General features: G+C 47.5%; 1 protein-coding gene across 1 annotated transcript; it reads right to left on the reverse strand.

Annotated features, from left to right (window-relative positions):
• Positions 1–7,973: 7,973 nt before the first annotated feature.
• On the reverse strand, positions 7,974–19,486 carry LOC113920754 (peroxisomal biogenesis factor 19-like). The gene is made up of 2 exons (XM_035724319.1): positions 19,471–19,486; positions 7,974–8,440 (listed from the first exon to the last, which is right to left on the reverse strand). The coding sequence occupies exons 1-2, from the start codon at positions 19,484–19,486 to the stop codon at positions 7,974–7,976; spliced, it is 483 nt and encodes a 160-aa protein (XP_035580212.1).
• Positions 19,487–21,601: the final 2,115 nt, after the last annotated feature.

Below are 21,601 nucleotides of genomic sequence, written 5' to 3' on the forward strand. Positions count from 1 at the left end.
TTGGGAAAGATTTAATTAGCATTTGTGAAGGCCTGCAAGATCTATGGAGGAAAGGTACTTCATTCAGGAGAACGGAGTAATTTATAGTCACTATCCTCATTTCATTATGGCTTTCGCTGATATGCCGGGCAACCCAGCCTACCAGAAGCCTCTGCACGATCTACTGCTCCCTCGTGGTTGGAAATGTCGCAGTGAGGAGCATTATAGCTCTCTACGCAGCAAGATAAATTGTGTTCCTTCTTCACGGCCCTTGATATTACCCAGGCGTCTACCTATTTCAGGTTTTGATATGAGGATCTTTTCATGTAGAGAAGGAAGGTTCTCCTCTCAGGGGTCTCCTCCTTCCAAATAGGGGCCACGGTGCTGTCTGCTTAAAACCTATGGGCTCCCGTTTGAAAGGAAGATGTTCTTCCGTGTTTCTTTCTCGAAATCAGTGGCCTAGAGAAAGCCGGTCCAAAAGAAACATAATGTGGGCCACAGAGACCATTTGCGGATTTCTCCCAGCCACGCTGAAAAGAGAAAAAGAATCAGATAAAGTTAATTTTACTAATGCATTTTATTTGATCTAATGTTTTTAAACTCGTTTTTCAGTAGGTGGTTGATGTAAAAATTAATGAGAAATTTTGCCTTTTTGGAGGCGCTGTCTTTGAAATCTGGTGTATGTTTCGCTTCAAATGGGATGTTAAATTTTTCTTAAGCAACGCTTAATCGTGTTTCGACTTCTTAAGATTTACACTTGTAAAAGGAGTTTCACCTCTTCAAGCTCTTCCAAAACTACTTAAATTTTTTTCTATTAACTGAATTAAGGATCGGGTTTTAAATTTAAATGTCAATTTTAGAATGAAATAACATTTAAAAAAATCAGTTCCTCAGTCACAACGGGCGCATCTTAAAGGGCTCGAGAGTTGCATGTGACCAGTGACTGTCCACTGTCGGACAGGGCAGGGCTAGTCCCTCGGGTGAGGGCAGCCGCTGGGGTGGGGCTCCAGAGGCCCTGTCCTCACCCCCACGGCCGGCAGTATGTATATGTCCTTGGTCGATGGACTTGCCTGCGAGCCGATGAGAAGGCCTTCCCTCCATCAATACACATTATTTGTCCTCTACTCTTCACAGAACTGGTGTTTATGGCCCATCTGTCTCTCAGAATGACCTGCATTCCCCAGAGGGACCTTGCAGAGATCCAAACTGGGCGCCGCAAGACTAAAACAGCATATGCATCCACCCACTACTCTACTTATCCATTCAACAAATATTTATGCAGCAAGTTTCTGTGCCTCGCCCTGCTAAGTCCCGGGACTGCTTCAGCCATGAGAAAGGACAGCAGGGTCACTGCCCTCATGGAACTTCATGTCTCCGAGTGGTAGACACTAAATGGAATCTCACAAATCATGAGTTAATAATAATACGATGTCTATGAAGAAAAGCAGAGGTCCCCCTGGGATCTTGAGGGAACCTAATCCAGTCTGGAGGTTCAGGAAATCCTCCTTTAAAAAAAAATGACATTTCCGTTGGGACCGGAAGAGGTTACTGGTGAAGTGCTGGGAGAGGGGGCCTGTTCTTGGCAGAGGGGACAGTGAGCTCCAGAAAGCGCCGGAAGGTCAGGGTGGCCGGGGTGTGGCGAGCCAGGAGGGAGGGATGAGTAAGGGTCAGATCTGAAGGCCTTGAGAAGGAACTTAGTCTTGGTCCTGAGAACAACTGGCAGGCCACCGAGAGGTTTTAAGAAGAAGAATGACGTGGTCAGACTCGGGTCACCCTTTTGGCTTTTAGCAGACGGCAAGTGGCTGCAGATCTTCCTTGGGATTAACCCCATAAATTCAGCCTCAGCTGGAAATGATTGTGGGGGAAATAAAAAAACATGGTGTCCGCATTGCTTCGGCCTGTTCACCAGCAGTGGACCCCGGGGCTCTCTGAGGAAGAAAGAGCTCATACTGATGTCTCCAAAGGGGTGAGATAGCACAGCAAAATGAAACAACAACAACAAAAAACCCCCAACAAACAAAACCCTGAGTATTCCAGGTTAAATCGAAATTGGCTCGGCGGGGGCTGAGGTCCACTATGACTCTATGATCATTACTGTCACTACTACTAATTATGATGACCTGCTACTATTTATTAAGGGCTCAGTGTTTGCCACTTGTATATAAACATACACATGTATATATATAAATATTATAAATGTACATACACAGGGCACCTGGATGGCTCAGATGGATAAGCGTCTGCCTTCGGCTCAGGTCATGATCTCAGGGTCCTGGGATCGAGCCCCGCATCGGGCTCCCTGCTCCGCGGGGAGCCTGTTTCTCCCTCTTCCTCTCTCTCTCTGTCTCTCATTAATAATAAATAAATAAAATCTTCAAAAAAATAAATGTACATACACAAATACGTATCTATATATGTAAAATATAGATGTATACCCTAGTTCTAATCCATACCAAAAAAAAAAACCTGCCTGTAAGTTAGATATTATGATTCCCATTTCATCTGATGTATAAGGAAGGGGAGTTTCACAACGTTTCGGCAGCTTGTCCCGCGCGGAGTTGCCAGTTGCTAGGGCAGAGGCGGGACTGGAGCACATGTCTGACTTCAAAGCCTGCTGCGTCCACATCACCACGCCGACCCCGGTAAGCAGGGGCCGGGCGAGCAGCTGAGGCACGGTTGCACGGGCTCACACGGAGGCAACACCGCTCACTTCTGTGACAAGGCAAGCGTCGGTAGCTGTTTTGGATATTTGATCCTAATGGCAACTTTGGAGAGACTCACCCTCAAAATGTTCTTCCCAGACTGTGTCTTTTCCAAATGCTACACGTGGAGTTCCATTTTTCCTCTCGCCCTCTTGCTAAGTTTTTTTTTAAGATTTTTTTTCATTATGTTATGTTGTTATGTTAGTCCGGATACACAATGGAATAGGACTCAGCCATCAGAAAGGATGAATACTCCACTTTTGCATCAACACGGATGGGACTGGTGGGGATGATGCTTTTTTTAAAGGTTTTATTTATTTATTTATTTATTTATTTATTTATTTATTTGACAGAAAGAGAGAGACAGCGAGAGAGGGAACACAAGCAGGGGGAGAGGGAGAGGGAGAAGCAGGCTTCCCGCGGAGCAGGGAGCCCGATGCGGTGCTCGATCCCAGGCCCCCGGAGATTGTGACCTGAGCTGAAGGCAGACGCTTCACCGACTGAGCCGCCCAGGCGCCCTCTTGCTAAGTTTTTAACCTTTACTTTTTTCCCTCCTCCTGATTTGTTGACTTGAGCTGGGCTCCCTTCCTGTAGTTTGTGCAGGAGCCTGGCAGTCTCTGTAGCTGGGCATGGCCTCCCTCCTCTGCTAGCGTGGTGGTTGTGAGATAGACACATGTTCTAGGCTCGGAGGCACAACAAGCAGGCAGAGCGGACAGAGACCGAGATGGGATGGCCCAAGCACAGACAGTGCCGTGCGCATTTGTGAAATACCTCCCTGCCAGGCGCGCAGACCTCCTGGGCTCTTCCATCCGTTAATCTCTAACAATGTTCTCGGGGGGCGGGGGTGTCTATCGCATCCCCACAAAAGGAAACGAGCTTGATCCAACAGTTGAGGATGTAAATCAAGGAGCATGTGCAAATTTCATTCATTCCACGAAACTTTGTTGAGTGCTATAGGGAGACGCATTTAGGTATGCTGTGCCCACCGGGTGATCGATACATGAGCTTTTCTAGCTGTTGAGTGGAATTCATTCCCTTAGCCTTCCACCTTTGGTGCAAATAATTAGGCTCGTTATTGCTCCTGAGGTGGCAAACGTTTTTGTTTCCATTCTCATGATCTATAATATTTATGAAACATAAGAATCGCACAAGGTGGGGTTTTAAAGAGAAGTGAGACAGAGTATTTGCCTCAAAAGACCCTCATTCTCCAGGGATTGGTACAAAGGTGAGAAAAATAGTAAATACCAGGCAGCAAGTGGTGAGTGCTATTTGAGTCCACCGTGTGAATGGTGGTCAGTGGACAGGGGATAAAAGCTTCGCGGGAGGGGTACAAGGTTTGGGGCTTAAATGGGGATGGGACTAGGAGGAAGGGCCAGGCAGAGGAGAGAGCTCACATCAGGTTCTGGGGGTAGAGAGGAGGTATAAGAAGTCATGCTGGTAGGTAGTACCAAGCAAGACTCCAAAATGCGGGAGAGCGTGGGGAAGAGGGGTTGTGAAGAGAGATTATTGGAGAAACGAGCCGTTGACTGAAGCAGGGATTTCTGGAAAGGTGATCACTTTGGGGGACATATTGACTCTGGACTTGCCCACACGAAGGATGAGAATACCCAGCAAGGGGGCTGCCTTGTTCACGAGGGCGGTCAGAGCTGGAGACGTGCTCTTGGAAGTCACTTCCAAGGCTCATTAAAATGACATGACTGAATGAGGTCTCCACAGCTGGAGCAGGAACAAGGCTCCGTCAGGGTCACGCTTACACCTGCCCGTGAGGAGGTGGTAGGAGGAGGCAGACCGAGCGGAGGATTTGGAGTGCCGCCCCCCCAGTGATAGAGTATCACTAGAAGGCTCTCTGCAGAGAAGGCAGAAGAGAACGTCAAGAAAGTGGAGCATGTTCCCTTTTTGGCTGCTGCAGAGAAGCCAAGAAGAAGCCTTGAGAATCAGCACTGAATATGGAAGTCATCCGCCGCCCCGAGATAGCAGCAGCGAGCCAGTCAGCTTGGCAGGTGTTTGCAAGGGGGTGGTGATGACATAAATGGAGGGAGGATATTTTTGTTGTTGTTTTCTGTTTTTTTTTTTTTTTTTTTTTTAAGTAGGCTCCATGCCCCAGCACGGAGCCCAACGCGGGACTTGAACTCATGACCCTGAGCTCAAGACCTGAGCTGAGATCAAGAGTACGATGTTTAACCGACTGTGCCACCCAGGCGCCCCTAGACCAGAGGTTTTTAAACTTGGGGAACCTGAGAAACATGACTTTCTAGGCCCCACATCAGACCTCTGAGTCAAGTCTCTACAGGTGGGCTTAGGAAACAGACTTTTCACCGGTGGCTCCGACGGAGCTGGTCCCCAGATCAGCATTCACGAACCCCTGGTAGGCGGTAAAAAGTGAGAAATAGGGAGAGGGGCTGAGGCAGTTCTCTTGGTGGTTTGTTTTTTCTTTAATTTCAGTTTTAGAATGCAGGAGGCCTGAGCTCTTTCTCCAGGCCGTGGGGGAAACAGTTTGATTGAAGACACAGAGAAGGTGGGACATGGGAGGCGGTCAGGCATCTCCAGAGAGGATGAGCCAGGCGCAGGAAATGGGAGAGGGATCTCCGAGGCTGGCGTGGGGAGCAGCCTGGGAGGAGGTGGCCTGGGGGTAGGATGTGGGCCGGACATTCAAGCGAAAATTCGAATAAGTGAAGGGCAACCCCTGGATTCTTAAACTGATTCCAAATGCAGCTTGGTGGATTTTTCAAAAACGGATTCAATGCCCCTCAGCACCTTGTTGACTCCTCAGGACTGTGTTGAGCAAATCACATGGCACTTTCGTCATGCCGACTACACCCGGGAAACACAGGTTATGAAAGTTTAGAATTAAGAAATGACACCAGTTGTGTGGTTACACATGAGCTTTATCTCTTGAAAGTTTCAATTTCACAGCTTCCAAGGGCATGTACTCTGTATGACATTTAATGCCCGGGTTTTTGGAAAACTGGAGCTAAGAGCAGAAATTGCCCCAAGATTCTGTTCTGGACCCGGGCAAAGGACCCAATAGTCCTGATGTCAGGGCGGAAGGGGACCCCTTGGGCGCCGTGCCCACAGAGTGTGCTGATGAAAGCAGGTTCTCAGCTTTGTGGCAGGAAGTATTGGGTCACGGATCACACCTCACACCTTTTTCTCACTGGCGGGCTGGGCTCTGTGTGAAATTGGGTCTGTAATCTTTTTCTTCTACCTCTTCCTCCTTTCTACCCAGTGTCTGCAAGGTCCAACTGTCCTCTGTGGATTATCTTTGCATCCCGTGAAGCACGTCTAGTGTGTTCTTACGATAGTCATGAACTTAGTGGTCCAGGGGATGAATAACAACCACGATGCTCTTTTGAACTCCTACTATGTGCATTTTTTTCTAGCATGGCCCTTTGAAATGTGCATTGGCCACATTTCTACTTTAATATCCTATGGCAATTAAGTAATCTTTTCTTACTGTAAAAGACAATGCACATATTATTACTAATAATACTGTTCATTGTATGCCGGACGCTGTTCTAAGTCTTTTAGTATCTCGATGCCCTTGAAGCTCACAAGATCCCTATGATGTAGTCATTTTGATCCCCATTTTACAGATGGGGGGAATTGAGGCTCAGAGCAGTAAGATGTGTTGCTCCAAAGTCACACAGTTACTGCGAGGTGGGGCAGGGATTCGAACTCATGTCCATCGGATACCGAGGCCAGGGCTCTGAAGCTGTAAGTGACGCGACAGATGGAGGTGTAGCTTCCAAGAAGGGGAACGCATGTTTGGGATGTCCTTGTGCTTTTGCTGTCTGATTTCTCAGCACAATCTTGGACAGGCATTCTTCAGATAATCTCAGCCGAAATGCCTGCCTACAGGGCTCAGGCAATTCATCTTCATCTTCCACGTGCTGCTCGGATTTAGAAAAACCAGTTGGATTCACCCCTGGAAGCCTGCAGTACCTTCCCTGAGCTTGTACAACAGAAGAGTGAGGCAGAGGCCAGCCCTGATGCACATATTTCAGAGAGTGATGGACAGGGAGAGCATTCATTCATTCATTCATTCAAGAAACAGTCCACGACACCCCTGTGTGCCGTGTTTGCATTGTGGAAACAGAGGTGTGGGAGTATACACACCCAGGAGAAGACATTCACAGGGGTACAGAGGGACCCCTGGGGCGATCTACCCATGACAGATGGACGTACAGAGGGCCCTAACCCAGACAGCAAGGTGAGTGGGAGGTGTTACTTCCTGTGAACAGAAGTTTACTCTATGCATGGCATAGGGTGAAACCCACAGATGGCGGGCTTTCAGGATTTGGGGTAGGAGGTGGTACATTCCCATGATGCTAGGCCCCAGGGGTGCTGGTGCCTGTGGATTGCCTCTCACCCATAGAGCAACGTATGATGAGGGCAGTTTCTCCAACAGCTACCTCTTGAGATGGTGGCCATCCGGCAGTGAGCCAGCTCCAAAATGCTTGGGACTGAGGGTCCACCTGGGGTCCTCTCTGTAATCTGCTGGCTGAGTGACTTTAGGCGAGGTATGTACCCCTCTGAACTTTACCTTCTTGGTGTAGAAACCTGGAGATAACGCCTCTCTCATTGGGTTGTTGGGAGCTGAAGGAGCCAATGAACATCGTGTTCAGCGTTTCTTCTGGCAAATTCTCAAGAGCTAACACTGTTCTTCATAGGTGGTTCTCAGCCAGGGGTGATTTGTCCTTCAGAGGAAACCTGGCAATATCTGGAGACATTTTGACTGTCACTATGGGGGGGGACGTACTCCCAGCAAGGGGTGGGTGGAGGCCAGGGATGCTGCTAAGTGTCCGAGGACAGGGCAGAGAGTTACCTAGGCTAAGTGTCCAGAGTGGCAGAATCAAGAATGTTTACCCTGTGCATATAATCCTCAAAGGAACCCCATGAGGTAGTGCCGTTCTCATTCCCCTCTTTTAGATCAGGTCATACTGGAGAGATTTTTTTTTTTTAACATCAGTGTGGCCATATATAACATTATTTCGGAGCAAAGAAAGTGCATGCCCCACAAGGGATGCCTTCCTTCACCTGGAAGGTAGCTGGGCCTTTGCTAGTAGCAGAAACCACATGGATAGGGCTCACAGAAACGGCCTGCACAATAGGCCATATTTCTAGAAAGACAGAGTCAAAGCCTCAGCTGGAATGGCACAATCTCAGCTGGGACGACAGAGGGCAGTGGGCAGACTGCTCTGGCCGACGACACTCCTGCCTCAGTTCCCAGTGGTTCTGCTGACTCCAGCTGCTCCCCATGGCTGGGAATCAGGGACAGACACGTGTGGCCTTTCACACGATCCGACACTGTTCGCCGCTGGCACCTGGTGGGCCTGACAGATTGAGGGCATCCAGGTCAAAGTTGAGGCCAGGAGGCTTCTCCCCAGCCAGTTCTTTTGGAGGATGGCCCAAATCCGGTAGCCGCTGCATAGGATCCAGCACTAACTCGAAACGAGCCTTCTGCGTGGCCTCACTGTCTGTGGGGGCCTCTGCCTCAAACTGCTCACATATCTTGCCCATGACACTATGTTGTTCCTGATATTTTTCGAACTGCTCTGGAGGAAGAGACTCCTGATGACTCTGCAAACGTTCTGGATGCCCTTCGGTGATTTCCTTCAGTGATGGGTACAGCACATCCTTGGACAGGAGGTTCTGCATGATGCTCTGCATAATAGGGAGGATGTTCCCTTCCCCATCCCCTTCATCCTTGCCCAGCCCTTCCATGGCCTTGGTCAGTTCGTATTGGAGAGATTTAAATGCTTTGGAAATGAAGTGACTTCCTCAAGTATTGGTAGCCAGGGAGAGCTGGGGTTTGAAGCCTGGGATCCCAGCTCCAGAGTTCTCAGGGGATGGCTTATCCCAGGATGCCTTCTGTGGGAGTCGGTGGAAGGGCAGTGTAGGCAGGCTCTTGAGGGGCTTCCTTTTCCCCCGTGCTAGTGATTCTTAAGCTCCGGCAAGCATCAGAATGACATGAAGGGCAAACTAAAGATGCAGACCCCGGGGCCTCACACCCAGGCCATCCCGATGTGGTTGCGTTTGGAGCGTGAGGCTCTACGCCAGCCCTCGGGGAAGCTTTTACGGAGAGCAGTGGTATTAAATCAGACTTACAATCGTTCAGGTGGTTTTTTTGAATCTCAGCTTTTCAGGAAATACTGTGTGAAGAGCTTACCATAATTTCACGATGTTGTCTCAAGAAAAAAAAAAAACAAAAAAAAACAGTGCAAAGGCTTTTGGGCCGGGGATGCCAAGCGTCTCCTATACAGGAGACCCGATCTGTATGAGTCCGTATCTCCAGATGAAGGCAGGACGATTACACATGGCTGTCTCCCATCGCCTTAAATACTTGGACTTGCACCTTCCCCTCCCCACCTTCAGCCCTTGCTCCTTATGACATTGTCCTCCTTGCTGTCTCAGACATTACGCAGGCCCCAAATGTCAAGCACCTGGAATTTGCCTTCCTTCCACGAATGCAGCCAATCTCCAAGTTCTTAAAATTTTTCGGTTGTTCCGTTTCTCCTGTTGTTGCCCTCCTCTTCCGGCCGCCTTGGCTCTTGTATAGGTCAGGTCTTCAGACTCCTCTAGTAACCTTCTACATGGTCGGCCAGCCTCAACTCCTTGCCCTCCGATGTGCCCAGCCAGAGAAATCTGAAAATGCCACTTTATGTCCTTTGTGGATCTACGGATTCGCCCACAGGTATTTACTGGGCGCTACACCGTGTCCCGTGTAGTCCCGTAGAGACGAAGATGACCATGACCCCGGTAGGTCCCGTTCTTCCTCAGTGGTGTCCAACTCAGCCTCCGCCCCCCCCGCCTCGTCCCTGCACTGCTCTACACAGCCTCTCAGCGCTGTCCCCACTTGCTCATTACCACCTCTGTGGCTTTGTCACGTTCCACGTGACCCGAGACATCTCTCCTGCCATCCACTTATGCAACTCCAACTCATCCCTCAGAACCCCGGTCAAGTCTTCTTTCTGCAGTGAGTGCTTCCTTAACCATCCACTCCAGGAGGATCTCTCTCGTCCTATCGTCTTTACAATATTCAAAGTCTCCGTTATTTTTAGAACTGCTACTTAACATACACATATGGATTCATTTTTATGCATGTCTGGTAGGGGATAAAAGGTTGCAATCTGGAACAGTTTATTATAAAGGATTTAGTCACCCTGGGCAGCATGATGGATGCAGACACAAACTAGGCGTCAGTCTGCCAATTGTAGTTTTAAATTCCTGTGGATGGACCTTTTCAAGCCCAGATCTACAGGCTGTGTGCCTGGCTCACCCACTTGGACCAAGCGCTGCTGCTCAGAAGGGCCCAAACCCACAGAGGCCCCGGTTAGTTATCCGCGTCGGGCAATAATTCCAAGAATTTCTGGATTCGTCCTCCTGCGATTCTTCCCAGAGTCCTCTGTCAGCTAAAGGGAAAGAGGACGACTTTAGCAATGGCTCGTGTTTGTTGAGTGCTGAGCATCGTGTGACGTGCTTTGCAGGTATAGTCTTGTTTGACCCTCGGGGGCGTCGCCGAAGTCTGGGACCATCACCTCCGTTTTCCACGAGAAGGAACCCAGGCTGGGGGAGGTTCAGGGATTTGCACGGCCCAGTCGCGGCCGCAGTCAGGGAAATTCAGTCCTGTCTGTTTTTATTCTTAATTTGTAATGCTTCTAGGCAATCTGGGGTTGGGTATAAAAAAACATGAAGGGCGCCCAAGTCTTTCCAATTTCTACACGAATCCTGGGACTTAGAGCCTTTGTCATCTGCAGGGCTCTGTATTGAAATGAGGATTATTTTAGCAATGACATGGTTCCAGTTGAAAAGATGTTTTGTCATATTCAGTCAGAGAAGATTTAAAATGATTGCTGCTTGGTCGTAAGCCCGGCTCTGGATGACTGAGAGTGTAGCGGGTGAAAGGGCACCTGACTTAGTTACTGTGTTTTCTAGGAAAACTGAGGGATGAAAGGCTCCCTGGGACATTTCACTCTGGAAGTGAACACGCCTGTCGGTTCTATTTCAAGGCCGATAATGAAATCTTTTCTTTTGGGGACCTGCTCCTTGTCCTGTGTAGTTTTCCCTGGCTCAGGTGGTCTGGAACGCCCGATGCTGGAAACACTTGCTCTTTCGGATTCCCCACCACCGGCGGTGAAGGGGGACCACCATCTCCTAGTCTTCTGGAGAACAGAGTCGTGTGCCCTAGGCAGGTGGAATTTGTACCCATGACCACATGTGCAGATTCTCATGGTTTTTAAGCATCTATTTGAAGAGGCAAACTTGAGAGGGGAGTGGTTGCAGCATTCGAAAAGTGAGCTTTTGTTGAGTTTTATAAAAATCCCGATTTTGAGAGGCACGTAGCAGAGATGAAGTGACCTCACATTTTGGTCCAGAACGAGAGGCAGACAAGAAAGACGCTCGTGATGATTCTGAATATTATTGAGTCTTCTCTTTGGAGTCAGTTGTAGTTTTTGTGTCAGTGCTTATTAAAGTAATAGCAGACACCTTGATAATGAAACTTCATTAAAGGCAGACGGGTCCCTGAGCGAATCTTGAGCACTAAGAATAATAATAAAAAAATGCTTCATTGAACTTGTTTTTAAGGTCTCCGATGTTTTAATTCCCCCAGTCTCTCAGAATTTCAGCTGCTCCCGGGAGAATGCCTCACATTTACAATTTTTCTTAATCATGTGAAATACCAAATCACTTTTACTCTTTTTACTTTTTAACATTGAATAAGCCTTATGCCTCTTGTGTTTTCCCAGTCAAGATACTTACAATTACGTTGGGAAAAGGTAATTTCGGTTCTGTTTCTTTCAGAGTTTGCTCGTGTGAAAAGAGCATTTTTAGAAAAGATTTCGTGAGAGGTCACATGGGTTTGTTTCTTCAGTCCCTCAGATCAAAGCAGAATGGAATAGAACACTATTCCTCTCCTGGTCCTTTGCTTCCTTCCTGTTGACTGTTCAGTGTGGGGCTATTATTCTGGAATCTCTGGCATGAGGTCTGTGCCAATCAAGAATTACATTTATTTGCTAGTAGAGACCTAGCTACACTGCTTCAACATGTAAGGACCTAATTCTCTTAAATAAAAGCACAAAGACAGGGCAGTCTTTGCTTAGTAAGGAACTCCATGATGTCCTCAGGAGACCAGGTTCATTCTATCTTTCTGCTCACCACCCTTAGTTGGTGACGTCTATGGTTAAGGACTCCTCATGGACCAAGGCGGCTGCTGGAGCTCGTCATTAAATGTGAGTTCTTATCAGGAAAGAGGAGGGAGGACTTCTTGAAAAACTCATATAATAACTTCTACTTTGTCCTGTTGGTCACCCGTAGGTGATATGTCATGTCATGTCATGTCATTTTTCAGGTAGGCACAGTGCCCAAGATTTTAGTGGTAAGGAATAAAGAAAGAATGGATTACCACCAGCTGTCCCTAGCACAAGGTTTGTGTTTTGGTCTGGAAATTATCTAGTTGGGCTAGATTATGCTGCCGCAACAAATTAACACCCAAATTTGGTGACTTCACGTAACAAAGACCTCTCTCTGGCTCTCACAAAGCCTGATGGAAGCCCCGTGGCTCTGGGGTGTCCCTCCTGTGTGTGTGAAGACTGCTTCCTCTCATGGCCCCTTTTCCTCAGCATGTGGCTTTTGGGATGCTGAGGTAAGGAAAGATAAAACGGGGGGTTCTGCCCCCGCATGAAAGTGACACACATCACTTCTGCTTACGGTCTTTGGGCCAAAACTAGTCATACAGCCCCTTCCACTTGCAAGTGGGCTAGGAGGTACCACCTTCCTTATGGCGATGAAATCTGTGTCCACGCAAGTCAGGCCTATTCCCAAACTAAGCCAATCCGATTCAACAGATCCTAAAACATAGTAACAGCCTGGATTTCTGCAGGGGTGTATCAAGTGGTTACTATGTTCCAAAGCGTGGTGTCCCTCACTCTGGGTACAGATCTGAAAAAGACAGGAATTCCCTTTCAATGAACTTATTGACTAATAAAGAAGACGTAAGCACACCTGGAGAATAATAATGGCAAAAATAAAAGTAAAAATTGGGTGCTCCGGAAACTGAAAGTTGGAAGGATTTCCAGTTGTTGCCCAGGGAAAGCTTTCTGGAGGAGGTGATATGCAAACGGGTCCTTGAAAGATTAGTGGAATCAAGCTGGGTGAGGTGGTCCAATCACTAGTGTCTCGCTCAAGGAGTTTTCTGAATCAGTAGGAATGCCAGGTTATAATTGCAAGGCTACCAGTGTGTAGCTATGTGGTCTTAGGCAAGTTTCTCCCCCTCTAAGCTGAAAGATTCGGATAAAATGGTCTCTTTTGGCTCTTTGACCTTGAAGAACTCTAATGTGATTCTCCATTTTGTGAAAAAGATATTTATTTACTTATTTATTTATTTATTTATTTATTTATATGTAATCTCTACACCCAACACGGGGCTCGAAATCATGACCCCGAGATCAAGGCTTGTATGCTCCATTGACTGAGCCACCCAGGTGCCCCGTGATTCTTCAATTTTTTAAACCAAAATTCCAAAGCCTAATGATGTGGCCATAGCGTGTAGAGACAATAAAGCCTTCCAAACAGAAGCATAGTCAATGCTCATGGAAACGCACTTGCAAAAGAGAGAAAAAAATAGAAAGAAGAAAAATCTATCAGGCAATATTCACTATTGTTCTCTCATTTTACTGCCTTTTCTTCTGGGAGTTTTCATGCACAGGTTTAAAGATTTGGTTTTGCTTCTTTTTCTTTTTCTTTTTTTAAAATTTATTTTATTTTTTAAACATTTTTTATTGTTATGTTAATCACCATACATTACATCATTAGTTTTTGAGGTAGTGTTCCATGATTCATTGTTCGTACATAACACCCAGTGCTCCACGCAGAACGTGCCCCCTTTAATACCCGTCACCAGGCCAACCCATCCCCCCACCCCCTCCCCTCTAGAACCCTCAGTTTGTTTCTCAAGAGTCCATCGTCTCTCATGGTTCGTCTCCCCCTCCGATTTCCCTCCCTTCATTCTTCCCATCCTGCTATCTTCTTCTTTTTTTTTTTCTTAACACATATTGCATTATTTGTTTCAGAGGTACAGATCTGTGATTCAACAGTCTTGCACAATTCACAGCGCTCACCATTTGCTTCTTTTTCTTTTGAACAAAGTCGCCAAGTAGAGCGTGAGCTATATTAGAGCCTTCTTTATCTCTTTAGTAGACTACCACGAGCATTTTCTTTCTTTCCTTTTTTTTTTTTTAAAGATTTTACTTAGTTACTTATTTGAGAGAGAGAGAAACACCATGAGAGGGGAGAGGGTCAGAGGGGGAAGCAGGCTCCCCGCAGAGCCGGGAGCCCGATGTGGGACTCGATCCCAGGACTCCGGGATCATGACCTGAGCTGAAGGCAGTTGCTTAACCAACTGAGCCACCCAGGCGCCCTGCCACGAGCATTTTCTTCTAGGTTATTTCAAACTCTTTAGGCGCATAAGCAAATATGATAACTGTGATATTCAGATCCATTGCCTCCTTCTGATGAGCTGTTTAAAGGCCAAGTTTCCCTCACCTACCAGTGAAGTTTAGTAGAAATGAAATAATATCATAGGAACTTGAGTCTTGCGAGAGCAGGTATCAGGTTGCTTTTATTATAGTTTGGTCATTAAAAAATTAGAGCTCCAAGCTGTTGGACACTGACCACATGTCAGCAACTTTAACACGTGCTTTGGATAGATTATTGACTCATTGCTCCCAGCAACTGATATTATTTTGCAGATGAGCAAACTGAAACTGAGCTTATGTAATTTGCCTAAGGTCTCATAACTAGAGAGTGGCTGAGCCAGGATCCACATTTCGTTTCTGTGCTTTGTGAGTCCGCGTAACCACCGTGTGGTATTGTCTGTCTACATGGCAAATAACAGAAACCAAACTGAGGCTCATGTATGCAAAAAGTCCGGATGTAACTAAAGCTCAGACAGTTCTTGCTTCAGGCAGGGCAGGATCCAGCTGTCCACCGAGGTTCCCTCTTGTCTTCCTTGCTCTTGCTCTGTGTTGCCTTCACCTATAGTTAGGGTCTCTGGATGGCAGCCTCCAGTGGCTCTCACAGAGGGTAACTTCAGTGCCAACAGAATTTTCTTTTCCAGGACGTCGAGTGGAAGTTCAGCAGTAGGGTCTCATTGGCTTATTTTTCCCACGTGGCTATCCCTGACCCAATCACAGTTGTAGGGGTGGAAATATCTGGTCACTCAAGTCTCAGTCACAGTGGGTGGGGAAGGGGGTGATAGATTTCAGTCCTGTCCGAATTTCATGGACTGAGAGGCGTTGGTGTTCTCCAAAGGAAAACTAGGGCACTTTGATCAAAAGGAGGCAAAATGGGCGCTGGGCAGGCAAAACCAAGCGCTGTCCTCCACACTGACCCCTCAGGGAGTTATTTTCTCCCCACTCTGCCTCCAAAAGAGCGAACACTTTGCCATGTGGTGTTACCTCCCAAGAACACTTCGCTTATGTCTTAGAAAAATAAATACACAGCCAATTTGCAGATTATACCTTCCTTAATTCTGCTATAAATTATATGACTTGTTCTTGGCAAAGCTTGAAGTTGAAGCTGGCTTTTTCTCGCCGCCCCCACCTCCATCACCGATTTGAGGAATGAGTGCCATTCACTGTAGTTGTGTGTCCAGGCATGAATTTGCCCATCTGAAGGAGATAGCTAAATTTATGGGAAGAATTGCACCTTTGCAGACAGTTTTAAGCATCAGTGACAGGGTGAGGAGCCTAAAGGCAAGCAGGAGATATTTTTCCTACTGAAACTGGGCCAAACCTTCATTTACGGTATTTATAAAATTTGTGAATCTGGAGGAAACCCATTATGGTCACCTTAGCCACATTAAAATTCCCAGTTTTTTTTCCAGCATGTCCCAGGTGGTTTGAGAAGGGCATAATGTATAGAATTCTAGCCACAGGAAAAGACAAAACCAGAAATCCAAAAGTCTGGGTTCTAGGCTCCACTTGGACCCTCATCAGCAGGATGGTCTCAGACTGGTGCCTTTGTGTCCCTCACGCTTGATTTCCTCCTCTGTAAATGTAGGGTTTATATGGGTTGCTAAAAGGCTGGGGGACCCAGGCAGTCCCAGCTCAGATAGCCATTAGAAACACAGTTCACGGGCGGTTGGAACTGTTCCCGAGGCTCAGACAGTCTTTCCATATCATTATTCCAAATCTTTTGGCAGTTTCTGTTCCTGGTTATAGTTTGCCTGCTTGGCACCATGTCCTTCTCTACCTAAGTGTCCTGTAGGGACCGCTTGGCCTTACCAATAAGGAAATCCGGTTGATTTTATTTTGAGAACTTTTAAGTTTCAAGATTTCACTTGGTAGAACTGAAGGCATCTCAATGTTTAGAAATCCCTGATTCAAATAGTTCATTAAGACGCCTGTGGTATTAGGACTCTAGAACGCCCTGTCAAGGATGCTGGTGATTATTTAGTTTTTAGCCGGGCCACTATCCTGATACTTTATGATTTGGGGAGCAACGCCCGCCAGGCTTTCCTGCTATGTCCTAAAATCAAGTATTTTTTAAAAAAACTCGTCTCTTAGGAATTTGAATGTGAGGTTCTCATGTATATTCACTCATTCACCGTTTGTTGAGTGTGTATTATCCACCAGGTGCCGTGAGAGAAATTTACCAACACACATTTAAATAAATGGCTCTGGCAGGCAAAGACTCTTTTTAAACAAGAGGAGGCATAACTGGGAACTGATTTTTTTAAAGGCTGATCCAATAAACTACAATGCCGCCTATCAGCCCTAACTTTCCAGTTCCTTACAGCCTTTTATACTTCCATTATTTTTTACATTGAGATATAATTCACGCGACCTAAAAGTCACGATTTTTAATGTGTGCATGTTAGCGGTTTTTAGTATATTCACCATGTTATACAATCATCACCGCTGTCTCATTCCAGAACATTCCACCGCCCTGAAGAGAAACCCATATCCATTAACAGTCAGTTCTGATCCCAGCTCTCTTACCCCCTGTCAACCACTCGTCTACTTATTTTCTCTATGGATTTGCCTCTTCTGGACATTTCACGTAACGAAATCATATGGTGTGTGGCCTGTTGTGTCTGGCTTCTTTCACTCAGCAGAAGGCTTTCGTGGTCCATCCATCCACACTGTAGCGTGAATCAGACCTCATCTCCTTACATTGCCAAGCGGTGTTCTGTTGCATGGATGGACCACATCGTCCTCATACACTCACCATCTGATGGGCATTTGGGTTATTTACACTTTTTAGTTATTTTTTTAAAAGATTTTATTTATTTATTCATCTGAGAGAGAGAGAGAGAGAGAGCACAAGTAGGCAGAGCGGCAGGTAGAGGCAGAAGGAGAAGCAGGCTCCCTGCTGAGCTGGGAGCCCAGTGCTGGGCTCGATCCCAGGACCCCCGGGATCATGACCTGAGCCGAAGGCAGACACTTAACCGACTGAGCCACCCAGGCGCCCCTATACTTTTTGGTTATTATCAACAATGGCTGCTATGAACTTTTGTGCACAACTTTTTGTGTGAACGTACGTTTTCAACTCTTTGGGGTCTACATCTAGGAGGGCACTGTTGGGTTATGTGGGGATTCTGTTTCCCTTCTTAAGGAACTGCCAGACCATTTTCCCGAAGTGGGTGCACTTGGATGTTCCCTAACCATCCCTGGAGTTAGTTTTCTTCCCAGTTTACTGGTGAGGATGCTAAGGCCATGAACTGACAAATGCTTCCCCAGGGCCCCAGTGTCGGGTTTGTATGTGCAGTCGGCTTCCACTGAGCCCCCCTTCTGTCCCTGGCGTTGTTCCCAAGGAGGGTACACAGAGGACTCAAATACTTTGTCTGTGAGGTGTTGACGCTCGAGTCTGTGAGACTTCTGCTGGAATCCTTAAAAACGGTCTGGAAGACACTGCCAGCCGTGTGAGCTGGTTCACAAGAAACCCGCCCAGAATCAAAGGACGGACTGAAACGAATATCTCTTCGTTCCGGATGTGTTTTGTTTTGGGTGATGTTCCTTCATTGTAGATCCAGCTTCCTAGTCTCCATGCTCCACTATCAATTCGTGTTTTATTCTCTTAATGGAGAAAATGTGTGAGCATCTGGCATTTGCAGTGTGTCTGAAATGAATGATCTTATGGTGAAATCATGACATCGTGGGAGTTTGAGACTAAGTGTCTAACTTCAGTTGAGAAAGAATAACAATCCTGAACATATCTATTATTCTTCCCACTTTCCAGTGCTGGTGTGTGTGTGTGTGTGTGTGTGTGTGTGTGTGTGTGTGTGTGTGTGTGTGTGTGTTACCGTGTCTCTGACCACGGTCCCGTGTGATGGGCCAGGCGAGTGCACACTCTTCTCGTTCCAGGGACAGTAACGGAACCTCAGGGAGGTGGAGTGATCCACTCTGGGTCACATGGGAGAGCCAGAAGAAGCCTCTTCCCAAATACTCCCCCTTGGACTGGTGCCAGGATGGGACAGAGTTTCCACGGAGGCACAAGGAAATGAGATGAGGAAGGGCAAGGTAGTGAGGTTTTCACATCACTAAATTTATTCCATTTTAAGAACGGTCTTTTATTCTAAAATTAAGTACCTCTTATTGTAATGTTGGTAAGCTCTCTTTTTGTTTTTACTATGCCATGAAATCTGCCTGAGCGGGGTCCGGCCGGCTTCCAGCCTTCCTGATGAATCACGTTGCTATTTTCTCCCCTGAACACCTCGTCCTGGATAAAGTAGGAAAGACACCCTCTTACACATCCGGCCATTTTCCCCACGTGCAGGTGTCCCATGTAATTTTGGTATCTGGCCTCCTGGTTTTCGGCTGCATTTCAGAGATTCACACACTGGTGGGCTCACAGCGCAGGCAGAAATGACTTGTTCGGTCTTCTGGTTTCTAATTGTGAGCAAATACGTCTTGCTGTTGGATTTGCTAAACTATCGTGATTTTTCGGGGCGGTGGGGTGGGGGGAGGAGGTGGGACCTGACGCTTCTAGCAAATTGTCATTGGCTATGTTTGAAAGGTTGTAGCGATTACTCGCTTTCTGCCTGATTCTCCATCTGGTAGAAAGCAAAACTCAACCCAGACAGGTTAATTAACTTGCCCACATCACATAGCAGTGAGAGGAACTGGAAGTGGAGAGCCTTCTACTTCTAAATATTACTCATCAACTTTAAAACGTAATCGTGGGAACGACGTGCAAGTTACCAACGGAAAAATCCACTCGACTCTCTGGAAGCCCTGAGCAGAAAGACGCGGCAGGATCAGAGCATTGCCGGGTCCCTGAGTGCCCGCTGCCCCCCCCAAAGCAGCCTGCCCCCAGCCTTTTCGACCTCACTCCTGCCCTTGTTGCCTTTGCCTACGGCCTTCAGGGTCCCTTGAGAAGAATCAGTCTTCTCTAGAAGGTGGTGTTTCCTGTGCATTCCAGCTACTTGTCATTCCATTCTCCTCTCTAGGTAGTCATGTTCTCATCCCCATTTTACAGATGAAAAGCCCAAGGCACAGAGAGCTTAAGAAACTCGCCCAAGGTCACACAGTGCTAGGGCCTGTGCCCCAACCTGGCCCTTGGGCCTCAGAGGTCGTCCGTGAGTCCAAGTGCCCTGCGGCCTCCTCTGGTTAAGTAAGAGGCTTTCCTCCTTTTACTTACGTACAGTGTATTTCCTTGCCTGAGCGAAGTTAGTCCCCTAAACTAGACGATACACTGACATTTTCCGGTGTACTTGGCTTTCGCTGGGGAGACCATTGCAAATGTCACGGAAAGACCACGGGCTCTGGGGTCAAAGAGCTGCGCTCACCTGCCTCTGCCGACATTGCCTAGCCGTGTGACCTTGACTAGTTGGTGAGCTGTGAGAGCCTCAACTGACCCATTTGTACGTTTGCGATACGAACGCCGTGATGTGTCCTGCCAAGGAGTCAGGCTGAGAGTGTGAGTGCAGGCTCAAGACGAGGGCGGCCTCCCCCCCCCGCCCCCGGGACCAGCAGGTGCGTGCCTCCCTCCTTCCCCCCCTCCCCCCTCCTCCTTCCTCCTACTGAAATGCTCACCTAGGCTTGGTGTTTTCTCCCAACTCCCCCAACCTTCTCCTTCGCTGGAAGAAGGCAAGGGCGCATCCCCCGAGAGGCTGCATGGCACGGAGCGATACATTCAGAAGGGGTGCAAGTGTCAGACGGAGCGTTTTCTCGTGGGAAATTAGAAACGCCATCAGAGGCGGGGGGCAGTCTACGGAACCCTGGATTGTCCCCCGTGAACGTTTGCACCAGAGGGAAGTGAGAAATGGAGATGAAGGGACAGGCGTGGAACACCAGCCCCATTTCTCACATGTCGTTGATTGATCAGGAGGAGACCCGCGGGCTGGGGAGGCCGCTCCCGTGGTGTGAGCTCACCGTCCAGGGATCCAGGCTTGCCGGCTGCCTGCCCACCCAGGACCCTCCTCAGATAACCTGAGGGGTTTACCAAACTCACCGAGATGCCCTTCCTTCTCCGCTTTTGTTTTGAGCAGGTGGCTATGGATTATAATTCTTCCTGTCACTAAAATAGTTATCATCATAGGCAGAAATTGCCTCATTCGACGCCTATATATCCTTATGGCCCCTGGACAAAAATGAGTATGTTTAACGAAAAAACAAAGGTGATGATGTAGAATGCCCAGCATTTAGAAAATTCTTTTATCCTTTCCTGTAAAAGATGAAGCAATAGTATTTTTGTTTTGAAGCAATAGTATGAAAGACAATTTTGAAAAGAGGATTAAAAAAATCAGCCGCGGCTCTGCCAGCTTAAATTTCTGTGATTATTTTTGCGTATTAGATTTTAATCTTTTCCTTCATCTACAGATGTTCTGCATGAGTGTAATCATGGTGTAGACATCATGGCCTAGGATTTGCATCCATGTTCTTTATAATTGTCATCTTAATGGCTTACAAGGGAGAGGGGAGTATATATAGGTGCCTCTTGAGAATGAAGAGAGTGGCTCTTGGGCACAATGACAATGATGTGACATCATTTGCTAACCCATGTCCCTATTGGTGATTCTTGCCAGTTTTGTGCAATTATAGATGATGCTGTCGAGCAGCTGAGAATAGCTTATAGCTGCTAGACACAGAGACCTGAGTATAGTATCTTCAACACAGGAAAAGAAAAAGACGAAGCCAAAGGTAGGCTGCTCAGAGCTGGTCTGTTGTAAGAATATGTCAGTGGCCTGGGCTTTGCTCTGTTTTTCTGCTTTGCCATCCTTCCCGCATGGCTTCCAAGGTCAAAGTTACAAGATGGCTGGTAAATTGTCGCCCTAGGATCTGAATTCTGGGTGAGAAGTGGGAAGACGAGAGCAAGGCACATCCCCACTTCTGCTGTCTATTCTGGTTTTCTTTTCTTTTTCTTTTTTTTTTTAAAGATTTTATTTATTTATTTGAGAGAGAGAGAGAGAGCGAGCGAGCACACACAAGCAGGGGAGGGGCAGAGGGAGAAGCAGACTCCCCGCTGAGCAGGGAGACTGATGTGGGGCTCGATCCCAGGAGCCTGGGATCATGACCTGAGCTGAAGGCAGATGCTTAATCGACTGAGCCACCCAGGTGCCCCTGTCTATTCCCTTTTAAAGAGCCTCACCAGAAGTTCTGTGTCAGAGCCCCTCAGCTGCGTGATCGGGGGCAAATTTGACAGACTCCCTGAGGCTCGTTTCCTCATCTGTGAGCCGACAGCCGCAGCTCCCACCGCCCCACGTGCATGGGAAAGAACTCTGCAAACCCAGACCGGGCACGTAGATGCAAGTATTGCATGAGAGTAGTGCTTGCAGCCCATTGAGGGGTGCACTAACTCTGTGTTCCTGCTGCAGAAGAGCAAGGCTCGAGAATGCAGAACCACCCCCTCTCCCCATCCCGAAGTGCTGCTGGGAAGGACAGAAAGCGGAACTGGACCCTGTTTGGTTCAAGTCAAAG

The sequence above is a fragment of the Zalophus californianus genome, chromosome 15 (assembly GCF_009762305.2).
Source record: "Zalophus californianus isolate mZalCal1 chromosome 15, mZalCal1.pri.v2, whole genome shotgun sequence".
Lineage (NCBI taxonomy): Eukaryota > Metazoa > Chordata > Mammalia > Carnivora > Otariidae > Zalophus > Zalophus californianus.